We start from the raw sequence: 21,394 nt of genomic DNA, 5'->3' as shown, positions 1-21,394 counted from the left end.
CGTGGTAAAGAAGCTCCAAAGGAGGCTCTTCACCACATGATAAGCTGAGATTTTCTTCCTTTAATAGCAAACATTGAGGGACTATTCGCAGCTTCTTTCTTACAATGCAGGTGTGCGGCGCATTACAAGACAACTGCAGTGCAGTTATGCTGGTCACAGTGCATCACACTTTTCCCTTTACCAAATTTTAGTGAAAAAAAAAAAAAATCTGTGACATTTCATAAAGTTCTACTGGCAGCTGGCAATGTGAGGTGGTGGATTGCCTAGCACTGCATGGCGCTGAAAATACAAGGCCTGCTGTATTTTAATTTTTTTTTAGCACGCACCTCCAGAACACAGTGGGGTGATCCAGGTATATAGGAGAGAAGCTATTTTGCTTTGTCTTGTGGTGGGACTGTGCTGGAAAAGGCATTCAATGCAATCCCACTGCACCTGGTGTGACCAAGACCTAAGTGATACCATTTACACAAGGCAGCACTAAAAAAAAAAAAAAAACAAACACACACACCACATTCTGTGATCCTATTTTATTCAACCCTTCATCGAACCCCGAACATTCATATTCCAGGGTGCTTGAAGATCTTTAAGCTTCTGAGCCTAAATGTGCTTTCACACTTTCAAATACACCCAGTTACCAATTAGATGCAAGAGGCAGCCCCTTTAAAAACAATAGGAGGCTGATGGCTCTTGCAGCTAATCATGCCCACACGCATGTAAACGCTCAAGCAGTGATCACATATGAGTGATTGACCCTGGACAGAGGCTGCCTGCATCCAGGGCTGATCAATGCATGAGCAATTATATGCCAATAAGTGCAATCGGCTGCGAGAGCAGTCAGCTTCCCATTGCATTCAATGGGGCTACATCTCACACCTAGTCACCAAGCAAGTGCATTCACAAATGTGAAAGCACCCCCAACTCCTTGGATTTTATGCCCAAATGCTGATGCTTCTCCCTTTCAGTTATTCTCACATCCATCTCAAGCTTCTCCAACAAATAAACTCTCCAACATACCTGGAACTAATACTTATATTCTCCTGCAGCAGAACATATGTCTAGTTCCATGTTCCTGAAATGTTTTGCACCCTTGGTTGTCCCTTTATAAAAAAAATAAAATAAAAAAAATGTATTGTAGGCTATGCTGGGTGACCCCTTTGAAACAACCTAAGCTCAGTTTTCTCCACTCTGGGAATCTTCTCCCTCTGCACGGAGGTTAGCTCCACTACCTAGAGCCCCTTTTACTCCACAAATCTCCCTGGCTTACAACCATGAAACGCTGCCCCGAACTTTGATGTACCGTTCCCTCCCTTTAGCAGGGTTACAGATTGGCAAGTCACCCATTTTACAAGCTAGGCAGCCATTGTTCTCCTACCGTCTCAAACACCTTGCTTTTGCAACAGTAAAATCTATTTTCTACTTAATACTGGAAAAGGTCTCCAATTATACAGCTGCCTTGCAGACTTTTTTCTTGAAGATCTCCTAGCTTCTGCAATTCACCTATATCACCACTTAGGCATATTCCAAACTCTAAGAGGTTTGGGTGACCCTTGCTCCTTGGGGCATGCAGGTCACTTCACGCAGGCTATCAAATCTATAATAGGTGGTAGTTTTCTCCTAGTGTGAGGATAGGCAACTTCATCTCGCAACTTGTTCTATTTGGAATTGCTAAAACTACTCCTTAGTACTATTGCTGGTATTGATTTTTACATTGTACATTCTCTTCCTAAAACCTTGGCTCTTGAACTCTTTGCAAGAATCTGCTCTTCCTGGTCACCCACTGCAACCCTCTGGGGCCTTCTTTGAGTGCTCTTACTTTGCATTTAAGAGGGTTACTTCTTTCAAAGGCCCCTTGTACAAATGGGACCTTCTTTTCTTCCTTTCCCCCTGGCAGCCTCAGCCCCCTCCTTTTCTTAGGTTACATGGGAACGAAGTATCCTAGAAGCCAGGTAATCTTGCTCCCCTTATCTAGGACTATTATTCTCCCTCCCCATGCTCAACCTGAAGGCATAGTCAGTTGTCCCTTCTCATTTTTCTGTGGGTCTTTTGTAGCCATTTTGCTGCTCCTCACTCAAATAAGTGCTTGGGGACATCCCGTGGTCTAAGAATCCATTTCTGTGTGTTGTACTGTTTGATTAAGGCAATAGCAATTTTAACATGCCTATAAATTCCATATTGTGGACTACTTCTTTAATTCTGGAAGTAACAAAAAAGCATACACAACACTCAAGGGGGAAATTTTTGCTGTAAATATTAGTACATCTTCTGTGCCCCAAACGAACCATGTTCTATGAATTCTATGTGGTGTTGCACCTGTCACAACAAATTATGGCTGCAACTAAATTATTTTCATAATCGATTAGTCGGCCAATTAATGTTTCGGTTAACCTTCCAAAAAAAAAAAAAGTGTTGTGTATAATTTAGTGAATATGTAAAGTAAAAAAAAAAAAAGGCAATTTAGTCCTAAATATCTCTATACACAGGGGTAAATATAAATATCCAGCTATATGGTTAGGGAGTACTCTTTAATCCACTCGGAGAATAACAGATAGAAGAGATATACTATAAGAAGGTTGAATCTGGTAAAAAAAAAAGGACCTGGGGGGGGGGGGAACACAACATTAAAAGACTGTTCTGCAGATTTTTTAAACAGGACTGGTATATATGCTGGCCATACAAAAACAATGTCTTGCTTAAAAAAAACAAAAAAAACAAAAAACAGTAATTTTAAGAACTTTGATTTTTGATTTTTTGATTTTCTAATAGTTTGTGTGGTCAAAGCGACATTTGTTTTCCACCACACTGACGGGAATATTTAGAAATTAAAATTCCTTTGACCAAGAAGTTTTCTAGACAGTGTATGGTTTTTGTTATAAGCAAGTGAAAATGTCAAAACATCCTTTCATTCAAATGTACAAAGATTTTTCATATGAATATTCTTGTCTGAAAATTGATCCGTGAGGCCAGCATAAGGCTCGGTACACACCTATGCAGTTTGCTTTTGATCAATTTAGGCAGTGCCTTTTGCTGTGCATGTATATTTTTTTCGCACGTGATTTTGCTGCAATTTGTGTTTTTGCTTTTTTTTATGCTTTTTTGGCCAAACAAAAAAAACAACACAAAAAAAACCCATAAAAATTGCTGCAAAAAACGCACTACATGCTTTTCTGCAGCTTCTCCATTGACTTATATTGAACCAAAAAAGCACCGTTTTGCATTGAAAAAAAGTCCTCGACTCTTTTCCAAATATGCAGCACCTGAAAAAAAGCATAGATGTGACCATTAAAATGAACTGTAGTGCATTTCTGCAAAAAGCACAAAAACACAAAAACACATGGGTGGGAACCAGTCCTAAGACATTTAGTAACATCATTGAGTAGAAAAGAAAAATAAGCCCGTCATAGTGCAAAAAGAGCAAATCACTACTGTAAGGGTTTTTTTTACTGTGCAACAGTGAAAGTGATATTTACAGTAGCGATTTGCTTGTTTTGTACTATAAGAGAGCAAATTTTAGTTTTAACCCCATTAGGTTACTGGCCAATCAATTATGAAAATAGTAATCGATTAATTTTATTATCGATTAGCTGTTTCGGTCCTACAACAAAATCATAGCGAACGTGCCTTTGCAAGTTTCTAACATAGTCCAATAGCATGCACCAAATGAATCAAGCACTTGCCTCATGCTATAACTTGTAAAGTGTTCTAAAATGTATGCCATTAGCACAGAGGCATAAATACTTTTTGAAGGTGCGAGTTGTGAAGTGGAATATATGGACATTAGTCTAAATAATAGCAACTGTCTTAATTTACAAACGGGAATTGAAAAATATTTTATCCAATTTCTCCACTTTGAGAAAAAAAAAAAAATAAAAAAAAAAAATGTATGATCTGCTAACCAGTGTCTACGGGCAAAGCACCTACAATTGGCACATGAGCATCAGAAGTGGACAATGGAGCAATGGAAGAAGGTGTTGACTTGGCCTTCAAAAATATTCCAGATGTCTGAGCATCTGGTTTGTGGCACATGCTGGAAAAATTAAGTCTGATCCATGGAAGCCCCCAGCTCGCAACTGGTGCCAGATACCACAGGAGTGGTATCGACAGGTTATGGTGGGTGGGTATGGTTGATCAGTGTATATACACAGTACCAATATGAAGCCCCAAATGTTTTTCTTTTAGCTAATTTTACCCATCTATCTTAGATTAAACAATTACATGTGAAGGTTAGACTTCCTTTACCAGACTGTCTTTTAGACTATTGTCACATCAAACACATTCCTTCTATATCACCCCCCTTAGAACAGCTATATAAAACATACATTGACAATCCAATAAAAGCTTACTTGAAATGTTGTGATGTCTGCCTGCCATCTCTTTTCCCCACTCCCTAGATTCCCTAAATGCTTTGCAGATCCTCTGATGTTTACTTTTCATTTCTAAAAGGATTATAAATACCACTGTACCTTGCTGCCTGCAAGCAGAGATTCCTGTACCGACTCTACAAAACTCCTCTCCGCATCTATGCAAGTCAGAAGGCAGGCTCTGTTCATTCTGTGACACAACAGTACCTATTCACTGGACATGCCACAGACCGCAAGGACGTAATTATTTCTATCCAGTTCCTATGTATCTATGAACCATTTTGAAATTTGTCAGCTTACTTTGAGTATCCCCACACATTTAGGAGGCAGACATTTTTCTTCTTCAACCCACGCCCCCCATTTATAGATCACATTTCATTGATAAGAGACTATAGTATAGTCCAGTGATGGCGAACCTTGGCACCCCAGATGTTTTGGAACTACATTTCCCATGATGCTCCACTACACTGCAGAGTGCATGAGCATCATGGGAAATGTAGTTCCAAAACATCTGGAGTGCCAAGGTTTGCCATCACTGGTATAGTCTCTCTGAATTGAGAGAAGCAGCAGGGTTGTCATCCTTGAAAAGTCCCTTAGCTCAAATTAACACCCACAGCACCGGAAGATTAGCCCTACAAGGATTGGGGAGTCCGAGGACTTCAAACCTCAACCAGCAGCACAAGAGACACTTTGCATCATCCCCTGTGCCACACCAAGTTATTTAGGGCTGCAAACAGCTTTCCAATCTTACATCGGGAAAGTCTTTGTATCCTTATAAGTTTGAAAGAAGCAAAGACGGAAATAGCACTGGTAGAAGCAACATACTGATCCTCTATTAATGTGGTGTGCACCACTCAAACTAAACACTATAAAAAAAAGATCTCCTTAAATTATGAAAAATAGCAGTAGACTGCAACTCCACAAGATCATCAATCGGGTACTGGAGCGATTCTGAATCAGTCACTGCAAGTGACCAATTGGTTCAATACCCTCTAATTCCACAGGCAGATCAGATATATAGAATCAACAGGAAAGTAGTGGCACGTTTGTTGCCTCTGCAGTCAGTCTGCAAATATTTGGTTGACTTGGGTTATAAAGTCTTGTATCATTGCAGTGAACACTTCACAAAAGCCTAGAGGAGAGGATTCAGCCACCGCCCAATGGAGCAAGAGGACTCCTGCAAAAGGGTAAACTTTAAAAAGCATAGGGCAACAGAATTCCATGCCGACACAGCCAGTAGGGACACTGCAAGCAGCCCAAGAGCAATAGCCAGCAGCTCTGAATCTGGAAGATACTTAACAGCTTACTATAATAAAATCTGGAAAGGGCTCCATGCAGAACCCAGTGCCCACTTCAATGTGTTTATTTTCACAGCAGCAAATTTTATAATATAGAATTCCAGGCTAAACATAACTAGTCTTAAAAATCTCCTCCTACCTTGACTACCCTACCAAGATAGAGGTGTATATACTTGCCTATTTTCAGCCCGCTCTGGTCACCTGATCCGGCTCCCCTGTGTCAGAGAGCAGCAGCTGCAGGAGATAGGAGGGAACATCAACAACAGATAGGCCATGGAAGCCTATGGGTGATTTTACTGCTCTTAAGCATTCCCAGCCATCGCCAAGCCCTTTTTCCTCCCCCCTGCTGGCTAACAGGTGATCACGTGACCAGAATGGAGCAGAAAACTAGTTAGGTTTAGCCTGGAATTCTACATTTAAGTCTTGTAGCCAATGAGCTTCTTTCAGCATAGGTGAAAGTGGTTTAATGTGAAAAGGAGGGGAACATAAATATGAATACAATGCTGTCACCGAACAGCAACACATTGATAAGTCATCAACTCTGCTCTCCTCCTCTCCGCACACGTGCACAAATCACAGCTCAATGGGCTCCTAGTGCTGCCTCTCCCAGTCCAAGGAATGATAGAGGCAGATCTTGAAAATCAGGTACAAAAGCTAGTTGTATGTAAAACAAACAAATCTTGTTATTTTTAAAGGAATACAAAAATGCATTAAAGGTTTTCTATCTTAAAGTGGTTGTAAACCCATGGGGAGGGAAGCTACCTGCAAGGCAAAGGCATAATGAGTTAGTATGCATAACATACTAGCTCATTATGAATAACTTACCTGAGAACGAAGCCCCCGAAGTGGTCCTCCATCTTCATGTCTGCCGCTGCCATGGATCCCAGAGTGACCTCCGGGTCTCGCAGCTCCAGCACCATGATTCGCCGGAGCATCGATGACGTCACTCCTGCACATGGGCACGGGAGCCGATACTTGCGGCATATCGCTGCGTTCTGTGGCGTGCCCAGTGCGCCTGCGTGCCGCTGTCTACAGCGGTGGCTGTCTTTTTGGAAATATCTCCTAAATCGTATAGGTTTAGGAGATATTTCTTGGACCTACAGGTAAGCCTTAAATGAATTTAAACACTAGGGTAAACAGGACAGCTTACGCAAATAGCATTATCAGGAGACCTCCACAATGGCAACCTCTATGTTTGGTCACTACTAGTCATTTTAGGAGATGAAGCTTAAGCATACAGTTTCCTTTTAAATATTACAAAGCATACTGGGTAGCGGGCATACACACAGTTCCATAAAATTTGTGCCAATAAATGAAAAGTCTAAGGCCCCTTGTAGAATTTTGCACTGGACAGCACAGCAAAAATACCCTTTGCTGATGTTTTTTGTGATACAAACAACTGCATTAAGTATTTTAGGCCATTTTTTATACTAAAGCTATACTTGAACATAGGTCATCTCTAGTTTGTGGTTTTAGCACTGAAAAGGAAATGGACTCTAAATATAACAAGATAAAGTGACCCATTTTTTGCATGTTCCAAAAGCACTTTTCAAATGCAATTATTAATTTTATGACATAAGAAAATGTTAGATATTTCCATAAAATCACATTTTTGCTGTGACTTGAATGCAAGCAAAGAAAAATGCTGAACTGCATTCAAGGGGTACGGCTGGCTTACGTTACCTGCTAGGCGATAAATGACACCCACTCCTCATCCTACTAACAGTGATTGGATACGGTATCATGTGCAACTGACGTTAACACTTCAGCTACTACCACTTTCTCTCTGTAATAGAGGTGTTCACCCTTACAGAATTGTTCCAGTACTACATAAATACAAATACAAAACACAGTGCTGGTTTCCACAATTTGGCTTTACTTTGCAGTACAGAAATCATCTTAAACCCTATTAAGCAACAAGTCAGGGTAGGACTCTGTCAAATCAATACTGCGTTTCTGTTTAATCCTGCCAGAAGCTGTGAGGGAATACAGAAATACAGGCAAGCTTGGCCTGCATAATACTAATGGCTTGGTACTTCATTACAATAAAAAGGAAGCAATCTTTCCCAGCTGGTGTCAAAAAAATGTGCACACCTGGTGCTCCATGTCACACTCTAAGCCCGACTATGAACTAATTAAAGCGGGGAGAAGCAGGGGCAGAGAAGCTGCCCAAATACTCTCAAGTGTTTTGCAGCACACAAAGAGTAATCTGCCAAACGTTTCTTATAATCCTGGTATCTTTATATATATAAAAAAAAAATAATATATATAAGGAAAGAGTATGTGTACCAGTGATGGCACCAAATTAAAATTCAGAGATAAAAAGTCAATATTGAAGACAGATACTTCATTGCAGGATGTACATTTTCTATTAAACTGGGGAGAAAATAAATGTGCCTTCTGTAGTATTTATGACTAGGCCAGATAGCAGCAGCTTCATCAGAAAATGAACAGGAATGGGCATAGAGCAATTACCAGTGCAGTATTCTTGGATTTCCAGGACTTTTTACAAAAAGCAGGCCTTACAATATTGAGTTTCATACAGTGTTCCTAATTTCCAGAAATATGTTTGTAGCAGATTTAGAAATTCTCCTAGGCTTGGGCATTGTATGCCTAGTTATCACCAAAGATGTCCTCTTTCTTGCGTTTCATTTCTTCAAAGTCAAATTCAGAGCCCATCACTCTCTTATAGATGTCCTTGATATCATTGCAGGTGGTTTCAAAGTGGGTGGTAGCATCATAGGAGCGTGAAATAAAGATCTGTGGAAAAGATCAGGGTTATTTGCTTCAATAAAAAGTGAATTGGAGAATGGCTTTTGTAGCAACACTTCAGGATGTGCATTTCTTTATTCTGCCAATAGGAGAAATAAACAGATTTTATGGTCAAGTGGACCTTCAGACAAACTATAATTTTAACTTGTGGAAAGAAAGCAGATGGGCAAGAAACTTCTGCCAGCCTTTTACCATCGAATGTGTTCCTGTTGGAGGATCCCTCACTTCCTGACCCAATAATGCAACAGAAGTAAAGGAACGTTTCCCTACAGAGTTGCAGAAAAAAAAAAAAAAAAAAAAAGAAGAAGAAAAAAAAAAGAAAAAAAAAAAAAGAAAATGAAACCCCACCCTCTCCCCAGAAAAGTATTAGAGGGGAATTTTTAATGGGGACACTAGTTCTGGTGACTTGAGGGTCCCAAGGGATTCCCTTAATTTGCTGGGATTTTCTCTCATTTGTGATAGAAGTAAAAGGTAAATCTCCCCAATGGGACACAGATGGCACAAAAAAATAAAAAATAATATAATATATCATATCTGACCCCTCCCTACTCTAAAATGGGGTGGGAAAGAAAAAAAAAAAAAAAATAATCGCAATAAGCAATTGGTTTGCACAAAAGTTATAGCGTTTACAAAATAGGGGATAGTTTTATGTAATTTTTATCTTTTTTTAAATGCCGGCGATTTGCGATTTTTATCGTGACTGCAAAATTATGGTGGACACATCGGACATTTTTGGGACCATTGTCATTTATACAGCAATCAGTGCTATACAAATGCACCCATTCCTGTGTAAATGACACTGGCAGTGAAGGGGTTAACCACTAGGTGGGCAGTGTAGGGGTTAAGTGTGTCCTAGGGGCATGTTACTAACCGTGGGGGGCGTGGCTGTGTTTTACAGATAACCGATCTCTGCTCCAATCACAGGGAGCAGAGATCAGTGTCACTGTTGCTAGGCAGAACAGGGAGATGCTTGTTTACTTTAGCATCTCCCCGTTCTTCCTCTCCGTGAGGCGACCGAGGGTATCCCAGCGGCGATAGAGTCCGCGCGACCGGACTCACGGCGCTTCCTGCGGCCGCGTGTGCCCCCAGCGCCTCTTAAAGGGCAACGTACGGGTATGCGATTATGCCTGTACATCAGTGTGAGGCAGTCGGGAAGCGGTTAACCACTCAAGGACTGGAAGATTTGAGCTGAGCGCGCCGCGCTCAACGGCGATATGCCGCGAGTGGCGGCTCCCGTGCACATGCACGGGAGTGACGGCTTTGCCGAATGACAGCGGCGGAGCAGCGAGACCCACGGAGAAGATGGATGCGCCAGACTACAGGGGACAGCAGTGACTTCGCCGACTCCTGTGTCAGGTAAGTGACACATAATGGACTACTATGCGATGCATAGTAGTCCATTATGCTTTACCTTTGCAGGGAATGAAAGAGGAAGTAAAACTAAATCAGGGTTTACTTCCTCTTTAAAGACCACGTAAAACTAACTTTATCTACTACGCACATATAGAAAGACAGAAAAGATAGGGCAAGCATTGAATGGTAGCAGCAGCAGCTACGTACAGGAAGGAAGAGTTTTTCAACAAAGTCAAATCAGGCATAGATCTGTATGTAGGCAGATATGCAAGCTATGTAGAGGTGAATAACTAATGTGCCATCCACACCTAGAAATATTGGCACCTCAGATATGCTGCTGTAAGGGCTATGTGACCTGCTCAGGTCCATTGACTTCTAGGCATAGCATGTCAGGGGGATAGTGCACACCATGGCTTCCTGGCCATCTCAGAGAACAGAGGGGGGGGGGGGGGGGAATATATCCAATGACTGCTTTTTTCTATATTTGTACACTGCTCTGTGAGATGTCCGCAATCACTTTTTTCCTCTTTATTATAAATTACTTAGAGCGACATTAAACCTTCAGGTTTTCTTCCTTTAAACAAAACACATCATACTTACCGGCTCTGTAAAATGGTATTGAATAGAGCAGTCCATATCCCCCTCTGCTGGGGTCTCCTGGCTCCTACTCTTAAGTGCTCCACACATGCAGTGATCATTCCCGTGTCCATTGATTACCTTTTATAGTAAATCGAGTGTTGCTATACAGACTCCTTATTAAAAAGTACTGCAGAGAGAATGGGACCATCTGTAGTTCCTTTTTCAGTCACACACAAAAAAGGGTTAATGTAGTAAGGCCCCTTTCACATGGAGTGAAATGTCAAGCAGATCCGTCTGCTCAGCAGGGATGTGTCCGCTGTGCAGGCGGATGACCAGTTAGTGTCCACTCTGCGGGCACAGTAGACACAGCCCTCTGTTCTCTATGGGGCTGTCGGATGGACACAGACAGCCTGTCCGTTTTTTTTAGAGAAAATAGCAATTTGATGAACATTTGCGCAATTAATGCGGAGTCAAAAAAAAAAAAGGAAGTAAAGAAAGAGGTTATCAGTAGCACTTTTATTCTACAGGTCATGTGCTTTCAGAAAGCGTATTTATTTATTTTTTTGGTGGGGGGGAGCATGTCTTCAAATTCTGGAAGCTGCAAAAATGATAAACCATCGGATTTTGTTCTTATTTGCAGTTTGCAGTGTGCATCTTCCGCATGTTCGCTTTTCTGCATTTCACAAAATGGTGCAAATTTAAAATGTACAAGTATTTATTAACTCAATACAGTTTTAACTTTTATATTCAGTGGGAATTTAGCAGGAAATTTATGTAAAATGTTGCCATGTATGAATCCACGCTAAATGATTTTAGTGTATTTTTAGCAAAAATATTGTTTTGGTAAACATTTGCACAAATATTGTGGTGCCTTAAAATCAGCACCTTTATTCTACTGGCCATGTGATTGCAGAAATTTGGGGGGGGGGGGGGGGGGGGGGGTGTTTTTTTTACAAACTCTGAAAGCTGTAAGTGAAAAAGGAAAACCTCCAGATTTTTTGAGAAATGTTTGCATACATCTGGTTTTTTCACCATTTCTCAAAAAGCAGCAATTTAAAATTTACTAAATATTTGTTATTTATTATTAACTCAATACAGGTTTAGCTTTTTATATTTAGAAGGAACTTGGATATAAAACAGCAAGTTTTGCAAAATTCCTGTGAATAATGATTTTATAGTGCATTTTTAGCAAAAATATTGATTTGGTAAACAGTTGCACAAATATCACGGGGCATTAAAAATCAGTAGCACCTTTTCATTCTACTGGTCCTCCGCTTTCAGAAGACATATGGTTTGGGTGGTCTTTGGCAAACTCAAGCCGTACGAGAAAAATTAAAACCTTCAGCTTTTGAGAAATGTGGTTATTGACATTTTTCCGCAAGGTTAATTTAACATTTTGCAAAAAAAAAAAAAAACACAATTAAAAAAAAAATTTACAAATATTTGTTATTTATTAACTCAATACAGGTTAAGCTTTTATATTCAGTAGGAATTTAACATTTGCTGTGTTTATATCTACTAATAATGTTTTTAGAGAATTTTTAATGAATATATTGTTCTGATATATTTTTGTGCAAATATCGCAGGCCGTTAAAAACAGCAGCGCCCTTTATTTATTCTTACAGGGTCCTCAACAAAGTCAAGCCTGCAAGTGGAGGAAAAAAAAAAAAAAGGGAGTAAAATCCTAGATGTGTTTAAATTTTTATTTTAGAGAAATTTGGATATTTTATATATTTTTGCGCATGTTCGCTTTTCACCATTTTGCAAAAAAAAAAAAAAAAAGAAAAAAATATTGGTTTGACAAATTTGCACAAAGATCGTTGTTCTCTAAAAATCAGTAGCACCTTACTTGTATTCTACTGTGGTCATGTGCTTTCAGAAAATATATGGTTTGGAGGGGTCTGTTACAAACTGAAAGCTGTAAAAGGGAAAAAATAAAGCAATGGAAAAATGGTCTGGCCAGGTAAGTTTAGTTTAAGTGGAGCACAGGGCCTGACAGCGAAAAGGTTAAACAACAAATAAAAAGAACACACAAAACACCACACGCGGACTCTTACCTGACTGTCTGTTCCCAAATCAGTGGGGGCATATAGGTCGCTAATACTAACAAATCTAGAGGGGAGAGATGAAAAAATAGATAAAGCACAAGTACAAACTTTTTCAGGACAAAAACACCTAACATTCCCTGACATACAAGGTGGTCATGTATGATTCGACCAAAATGATAACATGTATTTCATAAGATCTGTATGAATGCTATGCATGATCATCAGCGACTACGGGAAGGTACTACCTGGTCAGGATGTTAAGCATGACATGAATGAGATCATTACCTTTTTGAACATCTCAGGTGTAGCTAGCGTGCACTATACAAACATATGTAAACAACAGAAAATATATTACAAATTCAAGTTTATGGTAAAGACTAAACTGACTGCAAACAACTTGAGACACCAAAAAAAAAAAAAAGGAAAAACAAAATACATTGCTTTGTATGACATGTCCAAACTTATCAGTAATCCAACAGTGCAGAACAGTTGCATTGTATAGGCAGCTATGTTCCTGCTTAATCTTCACTGAATGCAAAAACGTAGCTTTTAAGCCTGCCACATCATATGCTTATTTTATTAAAGCGTTGTAGTACTGAAAAGTTCATCTTCACTTCATGTACCAACTGTGCCTTACTTCTGCTCAATGGGTTCCAGGAGTTCAATTGCAGGCCCGATTTCCTTCTCTGGATCATTAGTTTCTACAGTAGTGCTTACTATAGCAATATATTTTCCTTGAGCAGCCACGTTGTGTGCATATGAAATCATACACACATAGATATCTAAAATAAAAAAAATAAAAAATATATAATGCTATAGAAATACAAGTGAACTAAACAATGACAACATACATTTCAGCAAACGATTAGCAAAACCTGGCTTACACGTTCAAGCCAATACAGGTGAATTCGCGTGCTATCAAGTTGATTTCATAATTCTTCTACCCATTTGTATACACTCATCTTCACCATCAATGGATGAATAAAATAAAAAAATAAATAATAATTGCTAGGCAGTAAAAGTATGAACCCATTTGCAGTAATTATATGCCAAATAGCCTGACTGCTAAAACAGTTTTTACAATGAGCCAACTCGTGTGCATGTGCACTATTTGTTTACTCTTATTCTGCCTTCTCAAGGATGAAGACAGAAGGCAGGCTGCCAGATTGAAATTAATACTTACAGTTATACTTTCCAGACCATCCCTGCAATTATGCAGAAGCACTGAGGATGACAAGTTAAAGGAGCAGGGTGTATTACGGTGTAAAGAACATCCAGCTCAATAGACTACCTACCATCTTAATCTTTTTTTTTTTCCTTCAAACTGTCAGCTCTGGTCGGAGCCGCTGTACTAACTACCGTATGCAAAGTTAGTATAGCGATCTCCCCTGCTGGGCTGTTGTGTTTTCACAAGGGGACACCCCCCTCCACAAGAACACTCCGATCAGCACTCTCTGCCATTGGCAGAGTGTGCCGATCGGGAGTTGGTCGGCTGCTGGTTTTCCAGCCTTTATTTTTATTTTTTAACTGGCCTCGACATTTGGCCTGTGTGTACAGAGCTTTACAGAATGTGGGCGTTAGGAAAAAGATTGGCAGTACAAAACAGTCAAGCTTTTAAAATATGGCTTAAAATGGAAGTAAATAGTAAACCCAACTCTAAACCTACTCAGCCACATTCCAAGCATAATCTAGCTAGATTTAGGTCCACTTTAATTACAGGACAGAAAATGTATTTTTTTGTTGATGTTCACTAAGGAATGCATAGACACCCATAGGTGATCTGACACTGGGAAAATGAAAAAAAAAAAAAAAAAACAAACAAACAAACAAACCAAAAACACACACACAAAGTTAGGCCATCTTTAACCACTTGCCGACCGTCGCACACACACGTACGTCGTCGACACATACTTCGTCAGAATGGCAAATGGGTGTACCTGCAAGTCCCTTAGAATTTGTTGCTTATTGGGAGTCCCACGGGATAGTGCCTGCGAATCCCACAAACTCTATGTGGCTCACGTTTGCCCCGAGGAGACGCAGAACAGGGAGATGCCTATGTAAACAAGGCATTTCCCTGTTCTGCCTAGCAACACGACAGGGTTCTACTGCTCCGTCATCGGGAGCAATGATTCGCCATGTTATAGTGAGCCCCCCAGCTAGAATCACTCCCCAGGACACACTTAACCCCTAGTGTTTAACCCCTTCCCTGCCAGTGTCATTTATACAGTAATCAGTGGCTATTTTTAGCTCTGATTGCTGTATAAATGGTCCCAAAATAGTGTCAAAATGTAGCAGTCCCAATAAAAAACAAAAAATGCCATAAATACTTTTAATTATATATATTTAATAAATACATTTAATTTTACCAAAAATATGTAGAAGAATACATATAAGCCTAAACTGTGGAAGTCTTTTTGCATGCATGCATATATACACATATATACACACATATATACACACACACACACACACACATACATATATACACACACATATTCTAGCAAAAAAAAAAAAAAAAAAACTGCAGAGGTGATCAAATACCACCAAAAGAAAGCTCTGTTTGTGGGAAAAGGAGGACATAAAATTTTGTTTGTGTACGTTGCACGACAGCGCAATTGTCGCAAAAAATGCTCTAGGCAGGAAGGGGGCAAATTCTTCAAGGCTGAAGTGGTCAACTGTATTGCCTCCATTTTGTGAGCAAGTAGAACATAAGGCCAATAACACAGATGAGCCTCAATAGATTTAATTTTTTTTTTACCCAAGTACACACAAAAAATAAAAAAAAAAAAAATAAAAAAAAAAAGGAGGATTTTTGTACTCACCGTAAAATCCTCCTCTGAAGTTCATTGACGCCCAGGGGGCGGTCCCTACTGGCTATAAACCCTCACACTGCATCCAGCAGCTCAGTTTGTCAAAAGTAGTACAAACATAAATAGGAGGGGTGGGTGTTGTGTCCGTCAATGAACTTCAGAGAAAAGGATTTAAACGGCGAGTACAAAAATCCTATTTTCTCTTTCGTTCACTGATGAACACAGCAGCTCTTCTTGACCTTAGGGACGTCCCCAAGCAGTGTCAAAGAAACGAGGGGTGGGAACAGCAAACAATAACTCCACCCATAACAACCAGGGCTACCTCAACAGAGGAGTTGTGACCTTAAACAGCCACCCGCAAAACCTTGCAGCCGAAGCAAGTATCCGAAGATGCGCTCACATCAACCTTGTAAAATTTTGTGAAAGTGTGAACAGACAACCAGGTCGCCACCTTACACACCTGGAAACGGATGCTTGATGTCAGAAAGCTCAAGAGGCACCAATTGCTCTGGTAGAATGTGCCGCGACAGAAAAGGGAGGCACCCGTCCCCTTATGGAATAAGCCTGAACCACAATCTGTCTGATCCACCAATAAATTGTGGCCGATGAGACCGCCAGTCTCTTCTTTGGACCAGCCACCGATATAAAACAGAGTCAGACCTCCAAAAAAGGAGGAGTCGTAGCAGACAGATACACCTGCAGAGCCCAGACCACGTCCAAGCAATGCAAAGCCACCTCTTTGGGGTGCGACGGCCAAGAACATAAGAACGGAAGCATAATGTCCTCATTTAGATGAAAGGCCGAAATAACCTTTGGAAGAAACTAAGGCTGTGGATGCAGCACTGCCTTATCCTTGTAGAGGATCAAGTAGGGAGAGTTGCAAGACAAGGCCACCAACTCAGAAACCCTCCTGGCAGATGTAGTGGCCACTAGAAAGACTACTCAGAGTGTCAATAAGGGAATCTCCCTAAGGTTTTCAAACGGCGGTTTCTGAAGCACTGAGAGCACCAGATTCAAATCCCACAGACGTATCGATGGTCGAACTGGAGGGGCCACATGTCGAACCCCCTGAACAAAAACGTACTCCCCAATGAATGAGTCGCCAAGGGACAGCCAAAGCAGATATCTGCCCCTTAATGCAAGTTTCTGATCAACTCCTCGCTGCAAAAACCAGTAGGATCCTGGAAACGGATTATGTACGTAGACGCCACACCCCATCTCCTCACACACGGAGATGTAGGCCTTCCACGTACGATGATAAATCTTCAGAGAAGATGACTTCCGTGCCCTCAATATAGTGGATATTACCAAATCAGACAGACCTCGGTCACTTAGTACCTGGCTTTCAACAGCCATGCCATTAAAGCCAGTGACAGTAAAGCAGGATGACGTATTGGACCTAGCGACAGAAGGGCCTCTCACATCGGCAGTCGCCAAGGAACATCCGCTACCATTCTCACTATGTCGGCGTACTATGGATGCCGAGGCCAATCTGGGGGAATCAGAATTACGGGAAACCTCTTGGCCTCCACTCTGAAGCAGACGTGGTAGAAGTTTGAGTGGGGGGGGGGGGAAGGCATAAATCAGTCGATAATGCCCCCATGGAGACACCAACGCATCTGCTGCATCCGCCCAGGGATCCTTTGACCTGGCCACAAACTTCTGTACCCTCCAATTGAGTCGAGAATCCAGGAGATCCACATCTGGTGTGCCCCACCTTAGGCAAAGGAGCCAACATACATCTGGATGTAGCAACCATTCCCCTTGGTCCAGCATCAGGTGACTTGCCAGTTTTCTACTCCCGGAATTGTACATGGCCGACAGCCGGCACGTGCCGCTACCACAGGACGTGAGCGACCTCCAGTGCTGCAGCCAAGCTCCTTGTTGGTTGACTGCCTGGATCCTGACCGGATACCCCTGCAGCCTCTGACCATGTGGAGAGGCACCGCCTGACTGCCCAAAGTTAAAGCACATTGATTGGACCCAGGAAGAATCCTGCCTGCCAACGACCCTGGGCTGACTGTATGCCCCAAACTCCCCTCCAACTGGTCAGGCTGGCATCCATTGTGATCACCGTCAAATGAAGAGGAAGGAACAACTTCCCGGACCAAAGAGCCGGCAACCTCAGCCACCAGAGCAGGGAGTCCCTGACTAGCTGGCTCACTCGAATTTGACAATCTAGGGACAACGGAGATTTTTCCCATCTTGACAGGATCTCTTTTTGCAATACTCGAGAGTGGAATTGAGCACACAGTACCACTTTGAAAGTGGCTACCATGAGACCCAGGACTGCAGGACACAAACAACTTCACCGCAGCTTGTACAAAGGAAGAAAGACTCTTGCCTCCGAGGAGTCCAGAAGCAGGCCCAGGTACTGCAGGCATTGAGTCGGCACCAACACAGACTTCTGTAGTTTCAGTACCCAACCAAACTCCCGAAGAGTTTGCATGGCGATTGCCACATCCTCCCTTAATTCTGAGGCGGAAGCTGCCCTCAGAAGAAGGTTGTCCAGGTAACCCACAATTGCGATCCCTCGCTGCCTTAGCAAAGCCAAAATTGGGGCTAGCACCTCGGTGAAGACCCTCAGTGCTGACGCCAGGGTAAAAGGGAGAGCTACAAATTGGTAGTGCTCATCGGACAGCAAATCGCAGAAACATCTGATGCTTGATGCATATGGGGACATGCAAGCAAGCGCCCTTGATGTCCAGGGATGCCAGAAAATCCCCTTGATGGAGTACAGCGACCACTGAGCAAACTGATTCCATCCTGAACCTTTGTACTTTCACAAAGCAGTTGAGCGTCTTGAGGTCCAGGACCGGATAGACCCCTTCCTTCTTTTGGGACTACAAACAGATTGGAGTAGAAACCCTGAAACCTTTCCGGTGTCAGTACAGGTACTATACTGCGCAGCAACAGGTCCTGTACTGCCCCAAATAGGGCCTCCCGATGAGCCGGAAGCTGATGAAGGTTGGAGGGGAAAAAAAATAAAAAATAATCAGTTTGGCGGACAAGAAAAACTATTGTACCCTGAGGAAACCAGTTCAGTTCGCAGACCCACTGGTTGGAAAGCACCAGGCTGCAAACTCTCGAAGACAACCCCCCACCCGAGAGTCAGGCGGGGGTAAACCTTCATGCGGTAACAGATTTGCTCGCAGGCTTGCGAAACCAGGGACGCTTTCGTCCCTCAGCAGGCACGTTGTCAGACTGGAAACACTTACCTACCGACCCAGGCGGGCGAAAAATGCGCTTCTGAGCGGAAAAGGAGGGCCCTTGCCTACGGCGTGGCTCCTTCCATTTTCTGGACTGTGGGAGTAACGTACTCTTACCCCCAGTAACATTCTTAATGTCATCCAGTGAGGCTCCAAATAGCCTCTCTGCCTGGAAGGGCAAATCCACCAGTGCTTTCTTAGATGCCTGGTCCGCAGACCAGCATTACAGCCAAATCAGTCGACGTAGCACTATTGCTGATACTGAGGCTCTAGAGAGCAAGGGGGCCGTATCTAAGGCCGCATCACAGACATACTTAAGGCCCTGCGCCAGGTCCCCAGACCAGGGAAGCCTGTTGCTTCTTAAATTCACGGGGCAACAATTTAGCCCATTCAGGAAGCGTCTGCAATACCAGGGCCGTGGCTAACACTGGCCGCAATGCTGACCCCCACCACAGTAAACATTGATCGGGCAACCGCCTTGGCCCTTCTGTCGGCAGGGTCCTTAAAAGCAGGAGTCCATTCCGGGGGGGGGGGGGGGGGGGGGGGGGGGGCTGGTCAACAATCTGTGGAGTGTGTTTTTTCTTCAAGAGGAGACTCTCCTCAAAAAGGGGCAACACACCGCCATGCGTTTTGGGACTGAAAAGACCAGCTTTGGTTTTTCTCCATTCCTTGTAAACAAACGTATCAAAATAAGTTGGGAAAAACAAACACCTTAGCCATGCGGGCCAACTTGTGGGACTCGAAAGGGACCGACACCTCTGTAGATGCCCCTGCCGTATCCTCCATTTTTAGGATATCCTGCACTGCTGTAATAAGTGCTCCTATAAGCGCCTTTACCTGCGCTGATCCGGACACGGAGTCATCCTCACTGTCCTGGTCAGCATCCTCTGATACATCAGAACAGTGGGGCATTTTTTTTTACACCCCCTTGTGCCCGCATTCCACTTCCACCCTGGCAACAAAGGCCTCCAGGACTGCCGACAGAGCGTCCACAGGCACTGCAGTTGCAGGGCAACCAGTTGCAATAACAGGGATGTCTGGGGAAGAAGCGCCAGCTTCTGACGCCATGCTGACCCACACTCGCCTGTCACGATTTAGGGACCTAAGGCAAGTCACACAAAAAGTCCACCCTCCTAGCTGCACAGACTGAGACCCCCCCCCCCCCCCCCACAGGACTCGCTAACCTGACCCAGTTACTGTGCTGTGCTGCCCGCTCTCCCGTGTCATCCACGAGGTGTCTGTGTGGAAAGCGAGCCATTCTAGAAGGAAACAAGCACCCAGCGCTAGAGGCAAAACTACCCGAGGCTACTAGAAAATGGCCACCACGGCAAAAACGTCTGCGGGTGCCAAGAAAACTGCTACCAAACTACTAGAAAATGGCTGAAAAGGCAAAAGACTGGCTGTGGCTACAAAAAAAAAAAAAAAATGGCCGTGGCAGGAGGAAAATGGCCACGGAGAACGCAGTGGCCTCCCTATGTCCCACATAGCACAAACACCCCACCGTGGCCCAGAAACAGGGAAGAGGAGAAGAGGACAAGCGGGACACCCCCCCCCCAGGACCCAAAGCTCCCCCTATGGACCCCCAGCAAGGTACGTGCACCACAATGTGCCCAGTCAAATGGCGGCACATAGCATGGGGAGGAGGAAAGGGACAGGAGGGAAGGAAGGGAGAGCGAGTCCCCTAGTCGACCTCCCAGGGAATGCCCAGCTGCTCCATCCTGCCGAAACAGGTGGAACCATACTTGGCCCTCCTGCAGGGACTGCTGGACGCATTCCACAGACAGACACAGGAGTGTAAAAGATCCTAAAATATGGGGCAGTTCACCTGAGGGGTGGACAACACACAAATATCCAACAGATATAAAAATCTCACTAGAAGGATAGAAAATGGGCAGCTTCCTATGGGGGATCCCAGAAGGAGGAGGATCAGGGCTGCTCTGTGCAAAACAATTTTTGGTATTAACTAAATTATTAACCTTTAATATTATTTAAAAAAAGGATAAGTTCACACTTGAGAATACATTACATGTTTTACCCATTTTTAGGGTGGAACATGTTCCCAATGCTGCAGCCGCTGCCTGATTGGACTACCCAAATGAATCTTTGAAGAAGAAAAAAAAAAAAAAAAAAAAAAAAAAAAGGAAGTGGTCAGACTTCGAGAGACAAGCTCTCCAGCTTTCTGCCGTACCTTTATATAGGCTGTCTGTTGAATGCAACAGGGCTTGTGAGTGAACTACGAGAGCGCTCATCAGCAGTTTATGCAGAACTACAAGCCATCAGTCACAGTGTGGGTGGATTTAGAAAGTGGTGGCAGAAGCATGTTACACGTTCCACCCTAAAAAAGAGCGGAAGATGTTCCAAAAAGTGAACTTAGCCTATAATGGATGGAGCATTCCCCCATGCCGGGACAGCAGGACAAGCTGCTGTCAAAATACACTGATCAGCGAGTGCATCCTCTAAATCAACAGTTTTCCAGAATGTGCTTTCAACAGAAGAAATCAAAATGGGCAAACACCAATTGTGATTTGGCTGGTCCCTGCTGAACTGGCCAAATTTCACACAACGCATGTCCAGTTTTGAATGGTTATCACTCGAGCAGGTATCCTGTAGCTAGCATTTACCTTCCCCTATGGTTCTGGAGACCACTCAAACTTCATCACTTTGATAATTTTCCCAGCACTTCTTCTTGGTAAGAAAGGTCACAAAAACCTATGGAAAGGTTAATTCAACTAGCAAGAACAAATATAGCATAACAGGGATCTCCAATCCTGGGCAGCCTGGCCGTCTAGGGGGTGCGTGCCCGCCACGTCACTCGGGAGCCGATGAGCATGCCCAGCGGCCGCGATGTCCACCGGGCACCCAAGATTGCTGGTAACAGAGCCGGGATGTGGATCTATGTGTGTAAAACACAGATCCATGTCCTGTCAGGAGAGAGGAGACTAATTGTGTGTTCCCAGTACAGAGAAA

General features: G+C 42.9%; 1 protein-coding gene across 1 annotated transcript in view; it reads right to left on the bottom strand.

Moving 5' to 3' along the window:
* Positions 1-7,512: 7,512 nt before the first annotated feature.
* Positions 7,513-21,394, bottom strand: part of GDI2 (GDP dissociation inhibitor 2) — a 39,075-nt gene continuing 25,193 nt past the window's right edge. Inside the window, exons 9-11 of the mRNA XM_077470778.1 lie at positions 13,046-13,190; positions 12,418-12,472; positions 7,513-8,416 (exon numbers count right to left, since the gene is read on the bottom strand). Coding sequence (XP_077326904.1) covers positions 8,270-8,416; positions 12,418-12,472; positions 13,046-13,190 — 347 coding nt within the window. The 3' untranslated portion in view covers positions 7,513-8,269. The remainder of the gene's footprint in view (positions 8,417-12,417; positions 12,473-13,045; positions 13,191-21,394) is intronic.

The sequence above is a fragment of the Lithobates pipiens genome, unplaced genomic scaffold (assembly GCF_037356315.1).
Source record: "Lithobates pipiens isolate NorthernLeopardFrog02 unplaced genomic scaffold, aLitPip1_a1.2 Scaffold_8, whole genome shotgun sequence".
In the NCBI taxonomy this organism is placed as follows: Eukaryota; Metazoa; Chordata; class Amphibia; order Anura; family Ranidae; genus Lithobates; species Lithobates pipiens.
This window is presented reverse-complemented; position numbering and strand designations above follow the sequence as displayed.